Here is a 23,658-nt window from a genome sequence, read left to right on the forward strand (position 1 = left end):
CCACTATTGCAAGGGTAATGGGCCTTCTCCTGATTTTCGTGGAAGAGCAGGTTCACTCTTGATAAGGTGCCTTCGTCATTGGAAATTTCTGCTTCTATTCTATATGATCCTGACTCATTTTTTGGTCCCAAATCCACAACTGAATTTGAAGGAAACGAGGAGGGTGCGGAGGGGCAGAACACTGACGATTTTTATTCTACTAAAATTTGAGGGGTGTCCACTGAAACTCTCGAAGGATACAGGGGTTGAAGGCGGCAATAACGTGTCGGGATCATCTGAATAGGCTTCTTCTAGAAGTTGTAGACCAGAAGCCCTAACCTCGGGGAAAGATGAATATTTGGAGCGGCTATTCTCTCAGCTAGGGTCTGGCTTGTCATGAATTGAATGTTGACAAGTTGAGCCAGCATTGCTTGGGCCCAATCTTTCGATAGGGTCTGGATGGGCCTGATGGGCCCAAATAGGAAGGCTTCGACTTGAAATTCAAAAGTCTGGGCTCTAGCAACAAGACAGGGGGCAATGACAGGCTTTCCCGTTGGCCCACACGTGTGAAGGGACTTTTGAGTCACTGGGTCCTTCTGGTGTAAGCTGTCAAGGACTTGGTGAGTTAGTTGGATGAACTTGGTCTTCTCCTCTGAGATTGCAACGTCGAACCAAATATTCCTTTAATGAAGGAGCACTGATTTGGGGATTCCATGAAGGTTTCTGCAACGAACCCGGATCTTTGCAGTATTCAAATCCTTAAGGAGTCTAGTTGAAGGATGGATTGTCTCTAATTCACCGCATAGATTGCCTATTAGCTCAAAAGTCGGTCAAGTCCAGAGGTGAAAGGGGAGTCCTCTGATCTTGATCCAACCGTCAAACTTAAGAGACTCGTATGCTGAACTTACCAATGGACACTGCCTGCAGAGAGAAACATCAGTGCCAAAAATATTGATTGAGCCTTGCCTAAGCCACTTTTGGATTGTTCGTTTGAATCTGCAAAGCCAATTGCCTGGTTACTACTAAAGGGGTGGAGGTCTATCCATGATTGAGAGTGGAGGTTAGCTGTTAGGCCTTGTTCCAGATCTTCCCAGCCCATATTTGATGACTTCTCACAAATAAAAGCTAGCTTCTAGATGCCAGAGGGGTTCAAGTTGTGGAGGTTAGCTGTTAGGCCTCATTCCACATCTTTCCTCAACCACTTTCTTTTTGGGGTGGGGGGGGGGGGGGGAGGGGGGGCTGTGGTTTGTCGCACCTCCAGAAGGGACAAAGAAGGATCTCTAGCCTTGCCCCTTAACACTCTCTGGAATGCAGATGCCCCTAATTTTGTTCGATCCTTTCCAAGAGGCCACTCGAACATATCTCCCCTGACTATTAGCCTTCGAATGGAAGATTGTATATTGGTTGTTCGTAGAGATCTTCCCATCTGTATGTAGCTTTTATCCGACGATAATGGCGGAGAGAAAGGAGGTCAGTTCTGAGCATTCATGGGCACCTAAGGTTATTCTTGTCTAGTAGCCTCTTCCCCTTTATATGATAGCACAACTACCATCGGTGGAAGGGGAGCCTGCGAACTCAAAGGACTTGGATTTGATGCAGATTAGTTTATGGACGCTGGGAGATGGGGGTCTCCCAGCCAAAGTGGGCATGCCTGGAAAGAGAAAAAGAAATGAGGAGAAGAAGTGGAGGGGCCTGAATGGAGGTTCAGCGGATCTTCAGCAGCGGAAGCGGTACAACGGCGGCAGTGGCAATTTTTAGTGGAGCCTAGAAAGGTTAGGAGGCTTCTATGCCTCAAGTTGCTTTGTTGGTTGATTGTTTGATGGTGTTTTAGATCCTCTCTACTCGGCAGTTTGAAGAGGGACTGTGAATGTGGAGTTCGGTTGATTGATGTATGTGGATGATGTGTTTGGTGGGTAGTTCTCTGTGAATTGTGAGGTTAGTTGATTCGTAGACGGAGTTGCTTTGCTGATGCTCCAGGTTTAGGAGTTGCAACTATGTTGTTGAAGTTTTAGAACCATTAGATAAGTCGGTTGAGTGCTGTTGTTTAGGTCGGGAAGGTCTGTCTTGGGAGATTGGTGCAAAAATAACTAATGGCAGCTTCTAGCAGTGAGTACAAAACAAGTGTGATGGTACAACCTGATTTGATGGCTGTACAAATGACGTCGGTTAAACTTAATGGTACCAACTATGTACTATGGGCGAAGTCGGTGGAGGTAAATTTGACGGCAAGAGGAAAGTTAAAATATTTTAAAGAAAACAAACTAGACCCAGGAGCTGCAGGGTATAATGATTGGACCTGGAGAATGCACAAATTATGACATGTCTTTGGAACAATATGGAACCTCATATTAGTGTGAACTTGATGTTCTTTGATACTACGAAAGAAATTTGGGAACATGCTAAGCAGTTGTATTTTGGACAAGACAATGTAACTAGAATCTATCAATTGTATCAGGAGTATTTTCAACTACAACAAGGTGATAGGAGTGTGGAAGAGTACTATGCTTGCTTGAAGAGTTTGCGGAATGAGTTGGATTCGTATCAGCCTCTTTCGATTGATCTCAAAGTGCAAAAACAACAGAGAGATCAGTTGGATGTGGCACGTTTTCTTTTTGGGTTGATGTCTGAATTTGAACCAGTGCGTGCCCAGATTTTAGGTAGCAGTGACATACCTACACTATCAGAAGTTTTATCCAAAGTAAGAGGGGTTATGAGTCCACATACAAACATACAAATAGCTCTCCAGTATTAGAGAAGTCGGCCCTAGCCACAACCAGAGGTTGTAGAGGTGGCTCATGTGGTAGAAGTAGCTATCCTAGAGGGAGTAATCATGGTGTGAGAGGAGGTCACAGTGGTGGTAGAGATGGGAATTTTAGAGGTCGTGGTGTCAGTGTTTCTGGTTGAGAAATGATCAAAGAATGTAGCTATTGTGGACGGGAAGGACATACTGTGAACTACTGTTATGATCTGCATGTCCCACCATCTACTTGGGCCAATCATGCTACTGTGGAAGGAGATAGTGGTACTACGGGGGATGACTCCATTGCTTTAGGTACTGGGAAGGAGAAGGAAATGGTTTCCATCACCCAAGAAGAGTATGAAAAACTTCGTTTGTCTTCTTCTTCTATCGGTAATATTGTAACTCATGCGAAGTCAGGTACAACATGTCTTGTTTCTTCTTTTAAACCATGGATTATTGATTATGGGGCCTCAAATCACATTACTGGGTCCTTAGACCTATTTGCATCTTTATCCCCTCCCTCTACCACTCATTCGGTTACCTCCCGTATTTCTGGTACCAGTGATGTTTCTTTACATTCTGATTTCACTTACCGTCGGTCCTATATGTTCCTAAATTTCCTTTTAGTCTTATGTCTGTTAGTAAGTTGACAAAATCTTTGAATTGCCCTGTCTCATTCTTTCCATCCTATTGCATTTTTCACGATCTCGAGACGGGGAAGACGATTGGTGGCGGGCATGAAGCTGGAGGATTGTATTATCTTGATGGTGGTGGATCACAAATAGCTCTTCATTCCTCTATTACACCATTGCAGTGGCATTGTCGGATGGGTCACCCTTCTCTTCCAACTTTCAAGAGTCTTGTTCCAAAGGTTGTGTCTGTTCGTGGGTTATAGTGTGAAGTTTGTCAGCTTAGTAAACATCATCGTGTCTCTTTTTGTTCCAAGGGAATCTACCAGAGTCTCGAGTCTTGTACATAGGTGTTTGATATATTTCTCTCCTTTTATGCTGAAATTAAGAATCAATTTGGTATCTCCATTAAATACTTTTGATCTGACAATGCAAAAGAATATTTCCAACACTCATTTCGTATGTTCTTTGAATCTCATGGCATAATACATAATCATCCTGCTCCTCCACTCCACAACAAAATGGAATAGCTGAGGGGAAGAATAGACATTTACTTGATACTGCTCGGGCACTTTTGATTCATATGTCAGTGCCAAAAAAATATTGGAGTGATGCTGTTCTTACTTCTTGCTTTCTCATTAATTGTATTCCCTCTTCCATGTTAAGTGTCTCATCTCCTTTTTCTATTGTCTTTCCTTCTCAATCTCCGTTCCCTTTGCCTCCGCGTGTCTTTGGTTGTGTTTGTTTTGTTCATTGCTTGGGGCTGGCGTTGGATAAGTTGGACGCTCACACTCTTAAATGTCTTTTTAGGGTAATCTCGGACCCAGAAAGGATATAAGTGCTACAGTCCTTCCCTTCGGCGCTCCTTTGTTATTCCTGATGTGACCTTCTTTGAAAATGTTCCTTTCTTTTCCTCAACTGACCCTACTTCTCTTGATACTCTATCCCCACCTCCTTTTCCCTTACCAATGGAGGAGGTGTCTATGCTTGCTCTTGTTGTTCAAGAGTCAATGCAACCACCGATCCATCGAGTGTATGCTCACGACCCTCATGGTATTGTGCTTCAACCTTCTCCAGCTTCATCTCAACCATCAACGGCTCCTCCATTAACGGATCCATTTCATTTCAATCTTTTCATTGCGCTTTGCAAAGGTAAGCGTGCTTGTACTGAAAATCCTATATCTCGTTATGTTTCATTTGCCCATTTATCTCCATCCTATCGGAATTTTGTATCCCTTCTATCGTCTGTGTTTGTTCCTAGATCTCTTCAAGATGCTCTTCTCTCTTCGGAATGGAAAAGGGTGATGGATAAGGAATTTCATGCTCTTCAATCTAATCATACTTGGGACCTCACTTCTCTGCCTCCAAGGAAGAAATCATTTGGTTGTCGGTGGGTTTACACTGTTAAGCATCTTGCCAATGGTAGTGTGGAGAGATATAAAGCACGCTTAGTAGCCAAAGGGTATTATTATAATCCAAGAAATCTGCCCATATGGTCCCAGCTTGTTATATATGTAGTCCACTCTTCCCCGACTCAATCCTTTAGCAAACAAATCTGCCCATTGGTTTCCTGTGTTAACATATGAGTATCTATCACTCCACTCAGCATCTTCTCTCTCACAAAGTGACAGTCAACCTCTATATGCTTGGTTATCTCATGAAACACCGGATTAGAAGAGATATGGACTGCAGCCTGATTGTCACAGTAGAGTTTCATTGGAGTGTCAATAGTGTATCCAATCTCCTGTAGAAGATTTCTCAGCCACACTAACTCACAAGTAGTAAGTGCCATAGCTCTATATTCTGCCTCTGCACTGCTTCTTGCCACAACTATCAGTTTCTTACTTTTCCATGTCACCAGGTTACCCCCAAGGAAAGTACAATAGCCTGTAGTGGATCTCCTACCAGATATAGAGCCAGCCCAATCAACATCAGTATATCCCTCTATTTCAAGTTTTCCTCCACTTCTATATATCAAGCCACGACTTGGAGCCCCCTTTAAATACCTCACAATCCTTAGAACTGTATCCCAATGTAGACCCGAGGTTTCTGCATGAACTGGCTTACCACACTAACCGCAAAGGAAATATCTGGCCGAGTAATGGTTAAGTAGTTTAGTTTACCTACCAGACGCCGGTACCTTCCAGGATCTTCAAACTCTTCACCCATATCACTGCTCAGCTTAGTATTTGCTTCCATAGGTGTTTCAGCCGGTTTGGCACCTAACAATCCTGTTTCTTCCAACAAATCAAGAACATATTTCCTTTGACACAAATTAATACCATGCTTAGACCTTGCTATTTCTATCCCCAAGAAATACTTTAGTTTACCAAGGTCCTTTGTCTGAAAGTGTTCCTGTAGAAAGATTTTCAACCTATCAATTCCCACCTTTATCATTCCCGGTAATATCAATATCATCTACATATACCACCAATAGGATCTTTCCAGCCTGAGAGTCATGACTGAAGACTGAGTGGTCAACCTGGCATTGTTTCATACCAAACTTCTTTACCACCTCACTGAACCTACCAAACCATGCACGAGGAGACTGTTTAAGTCCATAAATGGCCTTCTTTAGTCGGCACACCTTACCATCCTCCCCCTGAGTAACAAACCCCGGTGATTGCTCCATATAGACCTCCTCAAGTAGATCACCATGTAGGAAAGCATTCTTGATATCAACCTGAAAGAGAGGCCAATCATACACAACAACAACTAGGGATATCACAACACGGACTGAACCAATCTTAGCAACCGGGGAGAAGGTCTCTGTGTGGTCAATACCATATGTTTGGGTGTACCCTTTGGCAACCAGTCTAGCTTTCAACTGCTCTACACTACCATCAGGTAAGTACTTAACAGTGTATACCTACTTACAACCGACAACCTGCTTACTAGGAGGAAGTGTGGTGAGGTCCCATGTATGATTATGAAATAGTGAACTGAGAGTTCTTCCATTGCATGGCACCACCCCGGAGAGGCAAGAGCTTCCCGGACATCCGTAGGGACAACAACAGAGGATAACAAGGAGATAAAATGGCAATGGGAAGTAGAAAGATGAGTGAGAGAAACATAATTAGAAAAATGATGAAGGGTGCAACTACATTTACCTTTTCGCAAGGCAATGGGAAGATCAAGTTCAGAAATCGGGGTCGGGGCTGGTGTGGGAACAACTGCCGGATCTGTCGACGAGGATGGAGCTGGAGGAGGAGTCGGTACATGTTTGCGATGTGTATACACTTGACGAATAGGTGGCCGTTCAACAGGTGGTGGCACTAGACATTCAGCTCATTACAAAGGTTTCTCATGCTAGTATAGTATTCCTCAAGACGTTGATTACCCTGTTGCAAATGAAAGTATTCCTGATATAGCTGATATACTCTAGTTGTGTTGTCTTGACCTGAATGCAACTTCTTAGCATGATCCCACACTTCCTTGGCAGTATCAAGAAACATGAAATTCATACTAATCTTGGGTTCCATACTGTTCCATAACCTTGTAATAATCTGTGCATCTTCTTGTTCTAGTCACCATACTCATGAGAATCAGTAGAGGGTTTTTCCTCCCTTATGTGTTTCACTTTCTTCTTTGCTTTAAGAAAGACTTCTACAGATTTCGCCCAAGGTACATAATTTTCTCCATTCAACTTGATAGAGGTCATCTGAACATTCAGGTAGTCTGTAGGAACTATCACACTAGTTTTACTGTCATTGTTGTCTCCCATTGCTGAATTCTGCACTCTCTACACCACAACCCTACCACACGACTACCTGAAAAACTCACCACACTGCTCGAAGACCACTCCCCCCTCAAACCACACTGAAATCTGCGTAAACTCTAACCCATTACAACCTGAATTTCCACCATACGATCTGGAAAATCAAACTATACTCAACACCCACTGCACCACTCGAATTAGTCCTCTTCTCTTCATCGATTAGGGGAGGGCTTCCTACAAACCATAGCAACCACCCATGAACTGCACGACTGGAGGCATAGAAACCTCCAAGGGAAGAGGGCGATCACTCCTTTTCAGCCTCTTCCCTTATCTCCAACCGATGGCAAAGAAAAAAAGAAGAAAACCCTAGACTGGATGCGTGAAGACCAGAATTCTGGGCAGATTCGGTTTGCTCAACCTAGCTCTGATAAGAAGAAGAAGAAGAATGTAGTACAATGTAGGGTTTGGGAGGTTCAGTAATGTAGTACAACAGTTTGGGGATGACACAATGTAGGGTTGATCATTCAGTGTTTAGTAGAGCTACTACCTCTGGGAAGATTGTGTTATCAGTCTATGCTGATGACATCATTATAACAAGAAGTGATGAGCATGGCATTGAAAAGCTTAAACAGTTCTTACAAAGCCAGTTCCAGACTAAGGACTTGGGGCACTTGAAATATTTTCTGGGCATAGAGGTAGCAAGGTCAAAGTGGGGAATCTCTCTCTCACAAAGGAAGTATGTGCTTGAAGATGTGAAGATGTTTGATAGTGAGGGGGAGCCCCTAGCTGATCCTGGATGGTACAAGAGAGTAGTTGGAAAACTGATTTATTTAACCATTACAAGACCAAACATTTCCTTCAGTGTTGGATTATTGAGCCAATTCATGCAGAACTCAAGGACAATCCATTGGGAAGGTATTGTTAGAGTTCTACGCTATTTGAAGGGTTCTCTAGGTAAAGAGTTGTTGTATATGAAAGAGAGAGAACTTTCCTTGGAAGGATACACTGATGCTGATTGGGCAGGGTCGGTTACTGACAAAAAATCAACAACTGATTACTGCACATTTTTGGTAGGGAATTTGATTACTTGGAAAAGCAAGAAGCAAAATGTGGTGGCTAGGAGTAGTGCTGAGGCCGAGTATAGAGCAATGGCCCACACTACATGTGAGTTGGTGTGGTTGAGACAATTGTTACAAGAGATGGGAATATCAGTCACAAACCCCATGAAGCTATTTTGTGACAACTAGGCAACCATTCATATCTCTTCCAATCCAGTGTATCATGAGAAGACCAAACACATAGAGGTGGATTGTAACTTTGTTAGAGAAAAGGTGGTCAGTGGAGAAATCATTACCCCATAAGTGAAGTCTGAAGATCACCTAGCTGATTTGTTTACCAATGGTTTGAGTGGTTCTCGGATGAAATACATTTGTAACAAGTTGGAGTTGTATAATATATATGCTCCAACTTGAGGGGGAGTGTTAAAATACAGCTTTGTTCTAGGGTTATTTTAGTCTTTCCTCTTTAAATCAGTGTTTTTTTGTCTCTATTCTCAAGTCTCTGTATACAGGGGTAGTATTGTAATTTTACTTTTCATTATGAATTAAACATACAAGGCAGTAGTTCTCTCTCTCGATTGAGACTGTGAGGCCCTATTCTGTTCGACTTCTTCTTCTCCTCTTCTTCTTCTCCATCTCTCCCCCTTCTAGGCTGATATCAGAAGTTTCTTTTTATTTATTTAATTAAATACAGGCCTGATAACATGTACAATATAAAGAAAGCTTACTGTATTAGTTTCAGTCCCTTGGGAATGTTTAATGAATGCTTCTTGATAGGGAATTTATGTCTATTGATGACTGTAATTACTGCTTGCAAGATTAAAGGGAAGATATAAAGAATTATGGGAGAGAGAACCAAAAATCACTCAATGGGGTGCCTAGAATCACTCCAAGCTGTGGGAATCACTTGTCACCCTTAGCATAAGCTGCAGGAAATCAAATAAGCTCCATTCATTCATCACTCCATGTTTTTGTACTTTAGATACACATATACGTTATTGGGGTGGCCAGTTCTACTAGAGCTAGAAAAAGCAAAAACTACAGAATTGCCACTATCAAAAGAAAACTCAGTAATCATAAACTATTTAACCATTGGCTATGAAATTTTAAATACATCTAAACTCTGATTTGGAAAATTAAACTCTCTGGGTTCCACAGGCAACCAAATTAAATGACAAAAAATACCCCTATTGTTAAAAATGCAACAATTACATGAAAAATTTAGAAATTTCCAGTTTGGGATTCTTTACTTCTGTGTCGCTCTTGCTTTTTTGGAGCCTTCTACTATCAGCAAGTCATCTTGTGTTTTTGAATATCATCATTATCTTCTAAGTTTTTTTTCATGCTCATGTGTTTAAATATAATAAAACAAAACATGACATGATTAGGTATGTATTTTTCTAATCAATGTTGTCAGATTCAAAAACAATTGTAATACTGTTTTGGTTACAAAGTCATATGTAAAATGATCCAGCCACTGGGTTGAGCCAATGACCCTTGACATCATACTTAAGTATTAGAAAAAATATTGTTTGCATGTTTATATGTACTTAAATGATTTGTGTCTAAAATTTCGATACTGAGGTACAGGTTCAAATCCCCTCATCTCTTATTTAGAGTAATGATGGTAATTACAATTGTCTCTCGTGTTTTTCTGAAAACCAGAAGGTTTGTGAAAATCCCCCAGTTTGTCAGTATTGGTTCTTCTGGTGTTTCTAAAAATTAGCACCGCAATAAAAAACGAAAACCCTTACTAGCTCATGGGTTAACGGGTCTGACTTTCTCCATTCCAAGTCTGACAATATTGGTTTTAATTCTCTCACTCCCTCTACTCTGCCGATTGTACTTTTCTATGGCTGTATCTCTCCATCTCTCTATTTTTCTCACATAGATTTTACTACAGGATGGAGAAAGAGTGCAAAATACAGAGTTCTTTGCTATGCCTAAAGGTAGGTTCTAAGGCCCGAAGACCTGACTGACAGTTGGGATTGCATCAATGTGGTTTTGGTTGTTGATGAGGTTTCCTAGTTTCTATGTTTTGAAAACCAGGGAACAGCTTCATTATAAAGTATAAACAACTAGCTCCAACTAATTTTTGCTCTTGATGCAAATACAACATATAAGTCTTGAATCTATTAAAGTAGGACATGCATGGCTTTTGCAAGATCCTATCCTAATTATCCCTGAAGATGACGTTTATAGTTGTCCTCAACACAAGCAATGCAGATGTTTGTATTATGTATTTGATCTATGCAAGGGGCTTGTCCGTTATGTATATATTTTTTCTTTTTGTATTTTTCTTTTATTTACTCCTGCTTTCCTTTGCCCTTTATGGGTTTCTGGTGGTTGTATGAATTGTGTAATTCTAGTATTTGTGCAATGGCAGTTCTATCAGATTATGGGCATTAACTGGTCAAGTTTTGATGGAAATGGTTGGTCATACTTCAATAGTCTATTCTGTCGATTCACATATCTCTGGACTTATTGTTAGTGGAAGTGAAGATTGTTTTGCCAAAATATGGAAAGGTTAGTACTTTTTGGTGGAACATGTTTTGGTTCTTTTTGTAGTTCATTTTCCATTTTTTCTGTTTTGGTATAACCTTCTGTGTTGAAAAGATCCAATTGTAATTTGTAAGTAGTCAAAGAATGTTCAATTTTACTTCTGTATTGTCTATACTTGCACAGCACCCGTAAGAACAAATTTTTAGTTGCAAGTTGAAGGGGTTGAAGGGCTGGGGTAGACGAAAAAGGACATGGACAGAAGTAGTAATAAACGATTTAAATGCCAATATTGACATTCAATAGAACAGAATGGTGAAGCAGGTTTCATGTAGCCGACCACATATGGTTGGGATAAGACTTGGATGATGATGATGATGATGATTGTCTCTGCTTGTAGTAAGTACTCATGTTGCCTTAAGAGATGGTCTTGGATGTTGCTCTTTTGTTTATTGAGTAAATTATGTTGAGATTACAGTAACCAAGCTCCTGGCTATTGGTTAGAAATTGCTTATATGTTCCCCTCATTGCTACCAAACAAAGGAGATTGCTTTTTTTTTTTTTTTCTATCAAGTGGGTCATATACTGGCTGGCAGATTTAATAAGGCTATAGGCCAATGTTGGTCCCAGCTATCTAGGGACTTGGGAGGGGTGAACTGCACAAACTGGCCACTCTCAGGCTTAAACCAATGCTCTCATGCTTGTTAGCTGGAGATTTTACCATTACACCAAACAATGGCCCCTACTAGATGTGAGGTCTAGCATTTCTAAGTTAGTGATCAAGAGGAGCTTCCAACCAAATACAAGGTTTGTTAGTTTTTTTTTTCGTTTAAATATTTGCAGTTGATATCATGTTCAAGTTTGAGCAAGTTCTGCCTTGGTCTTTTACCTCATAATTAGGTGCATCAGGTAAAGTGAATATGATCCTTAGTTATGTGCTACTTTGATGTTTATTCCAGAGGATCCTTCTTTTTGAATCGTTTACCCAACAATATCAGTGCTGAACCACTAATTACTATGTATAGGCATTCAGTTCTGTTGTTATACTTTTCCTCCAGTCATTAATGTTTTGTCTTGTTTGGTTTAACTTGAAATGTTCCTTAAGAAACTGTTTACTGCAGATGGAGTTTGTGTTCAAAGCATTGAACATCCTGGTTGTGTTTGGGATGTAAAATTCTTAGAGAATGGAGACATTGTGACGGCATGTTCTGATGGAGTTGTAAGGATCTGGACAGTACATGATGATAGAATTGCTGATTCACTTGAACTTGAGTCTTATGATTCCCAACTTTCTCACTACAAGTTTAGCAGGTATAACTAATCAGTATTTTTTCTTTATAGAGTGTTTATAATTGATAATATGGAACCTCTGTATGTTCAGAAGTTATCAGCTTGTCTGTACTAATCGTTTTCTCTTGCTTTTTTTTTTGTTTTTTTAAGGAGAGGTAACTCATTGTATTTGTGCCAGTGAGGTAAAAATGCTGTGAAAATGGGAGAATTCGTGCCTGTATAAGCTAGGGGGAGAGTAGCAGAGGGGCTAGCTCAGTGTCTTCCTATTTGAGGAGGGCTACTTCCCTTGTTTGTGCATTTCTATGACTTTATCAGTATTTTCTAATAAAATCCTGTTCATTTGCCAATCAAAAACAATGTTTTAGAAACCAACCCAGATGTTGACCCAGAAAGTGGCCAGGTGGCGGGTTTGGCTGTTATACTGGTGGTTACCTGGTGAAACCAGGGGTGCAACTCAGGTTGGCCCAAGTTAACATTTTACACTACTTCAGGCTCAGGCTTTGGGTTGGGCCCATTCAAATCTTGGCAAAAGTCCAACCCGAGCCTACCCAAGTTGCAACCCTAGGTGAAGTGATTGAAACCATCAAAAGGCATGACCTGGTCAGCTGTCCTGGTCACTGGTTCAGTTGCCCAGGTCAACAACAGGTTGAAAACACTGACCAAACCAGAATGAAAAGTGCAAGAATTAAAAGGAAAAATGTAATTGTCGTGATTGTGATAATTATTCTTTTTTAAGGTTATCTGGCTATAGTTGGTTGAACCCATCAACTATAATCTAGCTATTGTGATAATTATTCTTTTTGTTTTGATTGTATGGGCTGGGGAATAAAAAGTTTGTATGTAAAAGGTTTGAGGATTGTTGGTGGCCTGGGTTGTGGGCTTTGAGCCTTGGGTGATATCTTGTCACCTAGATGTACTCTTTTTCTATTTAATATATTTTTTTCTTTTTTATTTATTTCCAAAAAAAAAGAGAATCTTAGCCATTTGTTTCAAGCTTTTGAAGTCTTAAAATGACTAAAACTGTAATTAAGAAGTGAAATTCACTGTAGGTAGGACACTTAAGGCATTATGAATATGAGTAGACTTAATGGTCATTGTTGTCATTTTTTTGTGTCCTATTTGTGTTTATGTTACTGGTATTTGGCTGATCATTTACTTTGCCAGCTCATTTGGTTCCCTGATTTGCATTGCCTGTGACATGTTTACTTAGGAAGAGGGTTGGTGGATTGAAATTGGAAGATTTACCTGGTCTAGAGGCTTTGCAAATTCCAGGTTTGATCCTAAGTTCTTAAGGAAAACTGCAAAATTTGACATGTTATCACAATCTAATTTCATGGATTTTTACACATAATTTGTAGGCATTGATATGCATAAAAGCCTTATCATGCAAAATTAAATGCATATTTGTGCATGCATGCACGTCTTTATGTATTGCCAAAACTTTGTATTTTGGCCAATAAAAAGTTAGAATTTCTTTTGTTGGGAAATAAAATCATTGAGATAATGTATACATACAGATGCAATTGTTGACATGTGTTTAAGTATAACAAATGTTTAGTATCTATTATTTGCGAAGTCTTGTAATGGGCATTGAGATTGGCCAATGACTGTCTTATGTTAGTAACTTATTCAATCTTTTTAATTTTTTGTTGATTAGGTGCCAATGACGGGCAGACAAAAATTGTGAGAGAAGGGGATAATGGTGTAGCATACTCATGGAATTCGAGAGAACAAAAATGGGACAAAGTACTAGCTTGTTATATTTAAGAAATTATTTACTTCTTTGTTCTTTGAATCTCTACCAAATTCAAAATTATTGAATTTTCTTCTTACTCTAATGATGTTTTCTTAAATTTATTGAAATGATTTTATGTAATTACTTTCCTTCCTATTATGCATTTAAGTCACAAAATATAGTGGTTGCCAGTTCTTTTCAATTGTTTGCGCTCTCCTTAGTGCATGAGGGTGGGCCTTAGGGCAATGGTTGGGTTGCTCCATTGCGAACTGGGTGACCAGGGTTCAAATCTCTTGGAAACAATCTCTCTGTATGTACAGGGGTAAGTCTGCATACATCTGTCCCTCCCCAGACCCCACATTGGTGGAAGCCTCGTGCGCTGGGCACTCTCTTTAGTGCATCATGTTGCTTGCATACTTGTGGGTGCCCCCTAGTAAGGCCTTCAGCTTAAGTTGAATCTGCATCCCTTATTTCTGCTAACTTCCTGCTGTGTGTTGCCATCTGTTTTGTAAAATATCTACCAATTTCAGTTGGCTTTCAATTATGGAAGTTCCATGAAAGTTATGTTTAATCTCATATGCTGCTGGTTAAGGGAGATTATTTCAAGTTGACGATTTCCTCTCCCCCCAGAAAGGACACAAATCTTAATCTAATTTGGAGTAGTGGGATTGTTGATAGTAAACTGCAATGAATTGTGACTATTTGATGAACTGTTAAAATTTAATAGAAAGGGCATGGTGGTTACAGGAAGCACCTTAATATATGGGGAGATGGGGAGGGGCACTTTGATTATAATTCTATTTGGTATATTAATATATTATATACATGCCATACTGTCTCCAATAGTTTCCTCATCAAAAAAAAGTTTTATGTAATTGGTTTATAAACAACACTGGCCATATATCTATTTATGTATGTATATACATTTTTTTTTTGTCTCAAACTTTCATTGCAAATATGAGTTAAACATGAATTTACATTTAGCCGATCATTTTCTGTATCATGTTTTTTTTGAAGATAAAATAATTTTTATTTCTGTATCGTTGATTCACTGAACTTTGGCTGTTAATTTTTATTCTTCAAAAATAAAAACCCTAACTTTTCCCGTAGCATACTTTACCTTCCCTCAAAAAATATTTTTGCTGTTTGTTGAATTGCTAAGTGTGTTGGATAGCCATATTTATGCTTGGCAGGCATTGTCTCTTATATATTTTTGGACTTGGAAAAGTCATTTCTGAAGGTTATTTGGATTCCACTGAGAACTGGTTCCATGTGGTTAACTCATTTAATTTCTAATGTATTTCATTTGCATTGAATTTCTTTAATGGTGTGATTTATTTAGATTATTATTTTAGTGTAGAAGTTGTATGTGTTTGTGCTGAAATCTGAAATTGGTAGTTCTGGAAAAGTCATTTCTGAAGGTTATTTGGATTCCATTGAACTAGTTCCATGTGGCTAGCTCATTTTTTTTGGATAAGTAATGTGGTTAGCTCATTTAGTTTCTAATATATTTCATTTGCATTGAGTTTCTTTTCACTTATTTGGTTTCTTTGTATGCTAATATCTATAAATGCTGATTGAAATAAATTTTGAATATCTAGATTGGTGAAGTTGTTGATGGACCTGATGATAACATGAACCGTGCTGTTCTTGATGGCGTTCAGTATGATTATGGTAAACTTAGGCTTTTGTGTCAGTCACAATTCTTTTATTTCTTTTTATCTATTTTTGATTCCTTTTTCTAATATATGAATTCTGCTTCTTAGTATTTGATGTTGATATTGGAGATGGTGAGCCTATCCGCAAATTGCCTTACAACCGATCAGGTATTTCCTTGTTATGTAACACATGCTTTTGTTTGGTTTTGCAAGGGTTAGCTTTGATGTTATCTTCTCTCTCTCTCTCTCTTGTTTGTTACTTTGTGCATTTTAATTATCTCATTTTTTTTTCATTTCCTCGCAAACATACATTTCTTTGTTATTGGGAGCTAAACTACGAAATGGTGTTGAATGATTGATGCAATCTTCGAGTTTAAGCGAATGAAAAATTGGACAGTTCCTTTTAGTGTTCTCAAATCTAGTCACTTGGTACCTATGCTGTAGCATATGACAACCAGGAAAATTTTTGATGGGAAACAGATAAAGGGGTAGTCCTACAACTTTGAGCTCTGGTGGTTTGGTTTATAGGGTGAAGGAAGGTAATTTGGGTGACTAATGATGAATAATATAGATGGTTAAACAAGTAATAGAATTAAAAAGAAAGAGGAAAAATCTTGCTGTTAGATTGTACAATATATAGATAGATTGCTTGAGGGAGAAATAGCTCGGGGGGTGGTTGGATGTGGCTGTAATCTTCAATTACAATAACTTAGGTTTTGTTTGGATAACTTCAGGGTTTGTGCTTTTTAAAAACAACTTTCATCGAATGCTCAAAACACTTTTTGGCTCATTTTTGTTTTCCAAAGTTCAAAGCTCAAAAGCAAAAGCTTATCCAAATGGAGACTTAATTTATAGAGTGAATAGAAGGGCTGGATTCTCTCTTTATTGATTCCAATTTCAACTAGGAAACTGACAAGAATAGATTCCTAGTTGAATTGGAGCTAAGGTAAACCAATAAATAATCCATGGGAGTATTCAAGGAGTCCAAAACCCATATATAACCCCATAGGAACAGTCAAATATGGTTGTCAACTCTTAAATAATCCATTACTAATCCTGAAATTAACTAAATGAAAGATGTTAGTTCCGAGATAGATCTATAATTAAATAGAAATAACACTATAAAGATTCCATTTGGGTTGTCTCCTTTTGATATTTAGGTTTAGGTAGATGTATTTAGTCTAAGGCGCTATTTGAATAAGCTTTTACTTGTGGACTTTAGGCTTTTAAAAGTTCGAAAAACCAAAAGTTTACTTTGTTTATTTGGTAGAGCCTGCTTCTCGAAGCCAAAATCCAAGAAGCCAAAGTGGATTAAGGGCTGAAATTCCAAAGTCAAAATAATAGATTTTGGTCTTTTGGCCTTGAACTTTTTGGACGAAACGTGACTCAAACCTCTTGACTCTCTTGACTCTCTTCATTGGTAAGTCCATTCTTCTTCTTCTTCTTCTTCTCAACAAAACTCTAACCGGTTTTTCACAAATCGAACATTTGGTTCCACTCCCAAGTATGGCATCTTAAAACCCTTCTACCCCCTTCATAAAATTTTCTTGTTTTTTGCATTTGTTCTATGAAACCCCCATTCAAATGTATTTGTTGTGTTCTATTAAACCCCCATTCAAATGTATTTGTTGTGTTCTATTAAACCCCCCATACTCATGTATTCCACCATGCTCTACAAAATCCCCTTTTGAATGTTTCTGTTGTCTTCTATTGAACTCCCATCCTTTTGTATTATAGTGTGTTTTATTAAACTCCCATTCATATGTTTAATCTTATATGTTAAAACACCAATTTGAATGTGTGTTAAACCCCTCATTCGGCTGTGTTCTACACTCCTCTCATACAGAAACAATATCCCTATTATGTTTTAAACCCCCCACATGTTTGATGAATTGTTTGTTTATCATGTAATCTCTATATTATCTGCAATGGACTGTTTCATCTACTATTTCTTTGACAAACTGAATACTGAATGGGGAAGGATGTTAATGGACTATTTCATCTATTGTTTCTTTGACAGATTGAATGTGAAAGGATGATCTTCTTTTGATTAACTGTTTCATCTATTATTTCTTTGATGGACTGAATGGGAAAGAATGATCTTATGAGTTATGATTAATTCACTGTTTCATCTATCATTTCTTTGATGGATTGAATGGGAAAGAAAGATTTTCTTAGGATCAATGGACTGTTTTATCTGTTATTTCTTTCTTGGATTGATGGGGAAGAAGGTTAATAGGCTGAATACAATATTTTAATTACAAGTTTACAACCAATATATTGGTGCCACCTGTCAATGAAAGTAGGAAAAGTAGTTTGGTATTACCAAATACCCAATTTGAGCTTTTGCTTCGAGAAGCATTGTCTAGAAGCCAAATTTGCCAAGTGGATCACATAGCTAAATGTCCGAAATGGAAAGCCAGAAATTAGCTTATCCAAATGACACCCAAGTTTTTGGGGCTGGCATTGTTGTGCTTTCAGTTATTTGGTTTTGTGATAGTTTCGGTTTGCATGTGGTTATGGGTGTGTACACCGGTTTAGGGAGTTGCTTTAGATATGCTTGTGTTGATTTTACATTTTGTCTTTATTTTTGGTGTTGTTGCTGTTTTTTTTTTTTTTTTTGTTTGGTGGAGGCCTGTCTGTTGCGTTCTTGGGCCACAAGCTATATTCCACTGGTATATGTACTTTTCTTTTAATGAATTTTATTTTTCCATAAAAAGTGGTCCTGTTACAAGTTTATCTATTGCATCCTTTTTCCTTTATTTTTTCTTCCTTATTTTTGGGGGGGGGGGAGGGATTGGTAACTCTAAGAATTCATTCAATATAAGATATGAATTTGTGTACAGGTCAGAGAGGTTAATGAACTCTGAAAATAGCATAGGCCACTTTAAACAAAATTACAAATGAGTATAATCATATATTCATTAATGCCTTGCCATCTATTCTTTTTCTATGGCAAACTTTAGACATTCCTTTGAATTCTTTTGAAAATAATGTCTATTCTACCTTCTGCTTCAGATGGATTGGATAACCATGTGCATCAATTAGTTCTTTCTTATTTCCAATAAGATCTATGTGAGGTACTTCTTTCACAAGCTTAAGTCCATTCAAAGAACCAGCTCTAGAGATTAGAAAATATGTAATTATTGAAAAATCCTCGTGCTGGGTTGTCTGTAATTGTAACTTTAGAACTCACCACCTTCAACAATTAACACTTGTGATCTTCAAGTTTCTGCTGCCTGATGGCCCCAACAACTCTGCTTGTGGTGTGTCACTATTTCTTATACAAGATTGCAATGGTTTGAAAGCTTGAAAGTCGGTGTACTGTTGAATTCTCAGACTTTGTTTAGAGCTCAAACTCTAGCTGAAAGTGAAATTTCTGGAGGGTGAATCCAAACCTCTATTCACTCAGTCTAGCTCCTTTTTTGTGAAACTCAAAATACAGTCTTACAAAAGGAGTAAATGGTGAAACTAAACTAAACATGCTCCTAACATGATATCCAACCTTAAATGTGAAAATACTGAAAAGCTAGGATACCCTGGTATACTGGTACAATGGTGCCACATCATGTCAGATATTTCATTTTTTTTGTAAATTCTTTATCTGATACCATGTTCAGCTGTATCCTTGCCATATCTAGGTAACTCAGATGGAAAAACATGCTACCTTATCAAAAAGTAAATTTTCCTTACTGGACATACATGATAGAAATGCTAGAGACAATTAAGTTACAATGTAGGCCTTGAAGGGCAAAAGAACAAAAAAGTTGACCTGGCCATTCTAAACCCATATTTCTTTTCGTTGCTTAGAGTATCCTCAAGAGAGTATTAATTCCTATTCTACATGGCTTCCCAAATGTTTTACAGATAAATTTAAAAGAGAGAGAAAACTTCATTCACATCAGCAGCATGGAAATTATTTTTTATCCAATTCATAATGTAGGCCTGGAAGGGCTAAATAACAATATAATTGACCTGGCCATTCTAACCCAAACTTTTCTTTTCCTTACTTAATGTAACCTCAAGAAGTATTTATCCCTCTTCTAAATACCTTTCCAAATGTTTTACAAATAATTAGAAAAGAGGAATATGTACTCACATCAGCAGCATGGAGATTATTTTTTTAATCTGCATGTCTAGGCATAATTTTTGTCGCTCATGCTGCTTCATGTTCCACCTACTTTGAATTGGATGGATCTTCTTAATATAGTTTTTTGCTTATTTAGATTACTTATACCTTTTTTTTACTTCAAATGATATTTACTGTACCATCAAATGCACATATTCATCAGCTTGAAATGATTATACAATAGTGATCTATTTCCAGATAACCCTTATGATACTGCTGACAAGTGGCTTCTAAAGGAAAATCTTCCACTTTCTTATCGGCAACAAATAGTGGAGTTTATACTGCAAAATACTGGACAGAGAAATTTCACTCTTGATACATCATTCCGTGATCCTTATACGGGCTGTAAGTATTTAGAGTTTTGTGCCAACTGCCAACACATGATAGGGATAGTAGAATAGGTCCAATATCCTTATTGGCTTCTATTTGTAATGAATGTTTATATATATATATTTTTTTTTGTTGCAGCTAGTGCTTATATACCTGGAGAACCTTCAATTGCATCAGGTTTGTTATTCTTACTTTAGTTTCTTATTATCTTCCATGATCAGGATATATAACTAGCTTATCATGTTTAACCTCTACTTTTATCTCATGTATTTTTTCATACTCCAGGTGTTTCAACAAAACCTGTTTTCAAGCATATCCCCAAGGTATGTTCTTATCATTCTCATTTGCTTCTTGTTTCCATTGATGGGGAATTTTTGAGATATGGTTAACTTTATCGCAGCTTGTTGGTATTATTATATTGTAAAGATCTCTTTGGTCTTGTGAATGAAAAGAAAACAAGGAAAATTTAATTTATAGCACTCAAATATTTGAACACATGACACGATTTAGGGAGGAAAGGAGAGGTACAAAGAAAAGGAACCACATAATGGTTCTTCATTGTCTCATTATGAGAATCAATTGGGCCTCCTAAAGATATTACTGTGTCAATGTTGATTGCTATCATTGCACAGGTTATAGTCAAAGAGCTGTTGAGATTGATCCCCCACAATGTATAGTATAAGTAAGTTTAGGTGATAAGAGAAAGTGAACAGTGTTTGTGTTTTGCACACATCAGCTATATTTATTTCTATAACACAATCAGAAGTCAAATATCCACATCAATGTGTTTCTTCCCTTCCCTCTCTCTCTCTTGCTCTTTTTTTCGTCAATGCTCTCCAAAACAACCAAAACAAGAAACAATAGTAATAAAAAGTAAAAGAAACATGAAAAAATAAAATGATGTGCCACAGTCTGATTTTACTAAAGAAAAAAAAAGAATCTTAACATGGATTAGATTTAGGTGATATTTGGTATCATTGCCGTTTTCTCAGACAATGGCCACACCTTCAAATTCGATAAAGTAACTCCAGGTTCTATGCATATTTTATATTGTTATTTGGTGCCAGATAGGCAGCATTAGGTGCCACGTAGGCAAAAAGGTGAAAACATTGTTTCCATTGCAAAAAAAGAAAAAAGTCAAAATGATGTTTTCTTCTAAAGTTGCTCTCACAGAGTTAGAGGCATTCAAGTGTTGCTTGAAATGGCTTGAAAATGCTCAACCAAACAAGAAAAAGTGAGGGAGAGAGGAAAATGCCTACATGGCACTAACATGGCAGAAATGCCTTGGAGAAATGACTCCAGTACCAAACACTGCCTTAGGTTGCCTTGTTTGCAGTGGGAAGATGGTCGCCATCCCAGTGGGTTGAAAGATAAGGATAACTCTTATAAATGTTTTTGCTGCCTAAGTGCCTGATATGTAGGGGGTTTCCTTGTTCATAATAAAGTGTTCAAAAAAGAAAAAAAAAAGAAAAGAGAAAAGTAAACCTCTTGTAAATGTTTTTGCTGCCTAAGTGCCTGATATGTAGAAGGTTTACTTGTTCAGAACATGTCTCATTATTTTTAGTCTTTTCTGGCTTCCTATTTTTTTTCTTCCTATCTAGCTTGTTTCGCTAATGAAATGGCTGAAAAGGAGATTCCAATAGACAAGTTAGCAGAAATATGAATGTTGAGATGAATGAGTGGGAAAACTAGAAAGGATGGGATATGGCTTTACAATGCTTTGGGTGCATTTTCGTTCCTGGCCTCAGTACTGGCTCCATTTAAGTAGAAGAGGGAATATACTTTGGGGAATTTTACCAGCAGCCATCATCTGGACAGTTTGGAGAGAAAGAAACTTGTGCGCTTTTGAAAACAACCATTCTGAATTAGACACTGTAAAAAGCAAGTTAAAAGGTTTGTTATTGTTCCTGGTTATGCATTCAAACTCCTTTTTGAGGGGTCTGGCCTTGTAATTTTTTTGGTGTTGGATCCTTTTTTTTTTGATAAATGAGAGTGATTTTACTAATTCAAATAAAGAGAGTACAGTCAGCCTAGGAGGAGGCATGGGCATGAGGTGTTACCTCCCCAAGGATTGAACTATAAGCACTAAACACACACAAGCCTGAAGCACAATTACAAGGTAGCCCACAACAGATCTCCCCTTGATACCCCTTGTTTGGCCAGAGAATCAGCCATTGCATTTGCTGATCTGCTAACCCACTGAACCCTGACTGTCATATTTCTTGTCAGCCATTTAACTTTCTTTATCAGATCCCTGTAACCCCAACAAGCTGTTTCTGGACTTGTCAGCCAGCCCACTACTACCTTAGAATATTGGGCTAAAGATAGTTTGGTCATGTCCAGAGAAGACCATCTACAGCACCATAAGAAGAAGTGATCTATTGCAAGTTGACAAGTCTAGAAGAGATAGGGGCAGGGTGAAAAGGATTATGGTAGTGTGGTGTAGTTGAAGTCTCTGGGTCCAACTTTTATAGGTTATGACAAGTTTGCACCTTCTGTGTTTAGAGACCTGGAAGAAAGTTTTGCCTAAAAAGAACGAGTTGGTGATGTGCTGTCTTAAGTGATGACAAGTTTTGCACCAACTTGAAGAATGCTAGCATGTATCTTTTGAAGTTGGGAAAAACAACAGGTTTTGTTTTGTGGTGCCAAATATTGTGGAGTGTTGTCTTAAGTGATGACTTTCTCTCTACAATATAGCAATGGAGAACACCAATGGTTGAAGAATGATATGAGATGGTTGGTTGAGGTTTAGAATGTATGAGAGTGATTGGGAAAATGATAAGCATGGACCCCCTATGGCCCTACCTCACATTCAGCATGTTAGAGACAAGACTGCCTATGAAAATGGGAGGGTGTGAGATTTTGATTCAGATGGATTCTTCTCACTTAAATTTTGTTTCCTTACATAGACTGGCGGTTCCAAAGCTCCCTGGCCCCTGGATTTGTGTACCCAATATCCCATCAAATATTTCCTTTTTCACTTCAATGTCATGCTTGGACAAGTTTCTAATCATAGATCATCTCTCGTCGGTCAGGAGTTACTGCTCCCTCTGTGGTGGCGGTTCCAAAGTTCCCTGGCCCCTGGATTTGTGTACCCAATATCCCATCAAATATTTCCTTTTTCACTTCAATGTCATGCTTGGACAAGTTTCTAATCATAGATCATCTCTCGTCGGTCAGGAGTTACTGCTCCCTCTGTGGTACTAAAGAGGAACCAGTACCCTCTCTCTTCATTGCCCATTTCTAGTGAGATTGGTACCACTTCATCAAGCTTTTTGGGTCAATGGTTAATAGTGGACAACAGACAATCTGATTTGCATACTAGGGTGTTTGGCAATAAGGGTATAAATTGAAAGATTATTTAGAGAAAAAGGTTCTTGGGATGTGCTGTTATGGATAACACAGGATGGCCTAAATTACTTACATACCTTCTAACTAAAACAATTTCAGATTTTGAACTTTTAACAACTTTTGTGATGCTGCAATGCATTATTTTTGTGATCCTAAATGGTGAATAATTGTTTATGTTGTGTATCTGCTATTGTTAAAAAAACAATCTTCTTTTTATATGCTTTATATCAATATTGTGCAAGACCAAGATTTTTAAAACCGAACTGGACCGGGTCGAATGGTTTGACCATCCAGTTCGAATGGCTGACCTGTTCTGACTTAAAAAAATGAAAAATGAAAAACGGCCAAAAACCGTTTTTTGGGTTGACGACAGTGATTTAAAAGGCGCGCCTAGGCGCATAGGTGAGGCCCATTTTAGGGTAGGCGCCTTGCCCAGGTCCTAGGCACAACACTTTCAAAAGGCGCATGCCTAGTGCGCCTTGTGCCTTGGCCTAGGCGTGTGCCTTGGTCCAGGTGTGCGCCTTTTGAAAAGGCAAATAAAA

The 23,658-nt window shown here is 38.4% G+C and overlaps 1 protein-coding gene across 3 annotated transcripts in view; it reads left to right on the top strand.

Annotated features, from left to right (window-relative positions):
* The window catches only part of LOC104595776 (transducin family protein / WD-40 repeat family protein), a 94,809-nt gene that overhangs the window by 22,363 nt on the left and 48,788 nt on the right, over nt 1–23,658 (top strand). For all 3 annotated transcript variants that reach the window (XR_016076286.1, XM_010256662.3, XM_088887829.1), the window contains exons 6-14: nt 10,511–10,650; nt 11,745–11,934; nt 13,124–13,185; nt 13,571–13,659; nt 15,250–15,322; nt 15,415–15,474; nt 19,634–19,780; nt 19,904–19,942; nt 20,051–20,088. Coding sequence is in view for 2 of the 3 variants with exons in the window: in XM_010256662.3 (XP_010254964.1) it covers nt 10,511–10,650; nt 11,745–11,934; nt 13,124–13,185; nt 13,571–13,659; nt 15,250–15,322; nt 15,415–15,474; nt 19,634–19,780; nt 19,904–19,942; nt 20,051–20,088 (838 nt within the window). In the remaining variant the exon portion in view is untranslated. The remainder of the gene's footprint in view (nt 1–10,510; nt 10,651–11,744; nt 11,935–13,123; nt 13,186–13,570; nt 13,660–15,249; nt 15,323–15,414; nt 15,475–19,633; nt 19,781–19,903; nt 19,943–20,050; nt 20,089–23,658) is intronic.

The sequence above is a fragment of the Nelumbo nucifera genome, chromosome 5 (assembly GCF_055504915.1).
Source record: "Nelumbo nucifera cultivar China Antique chromosome 5, China Antique-T2T, whole genome shotgun sequence".
In the NCBI taxonomy this organism is placed as follows: Eukaryota; Viridiplantae; Streptophyta; class Magnoliopsida; order Proteales; family Nelumbonaceae; genus Nelumbo; species Nelumbo nucifera.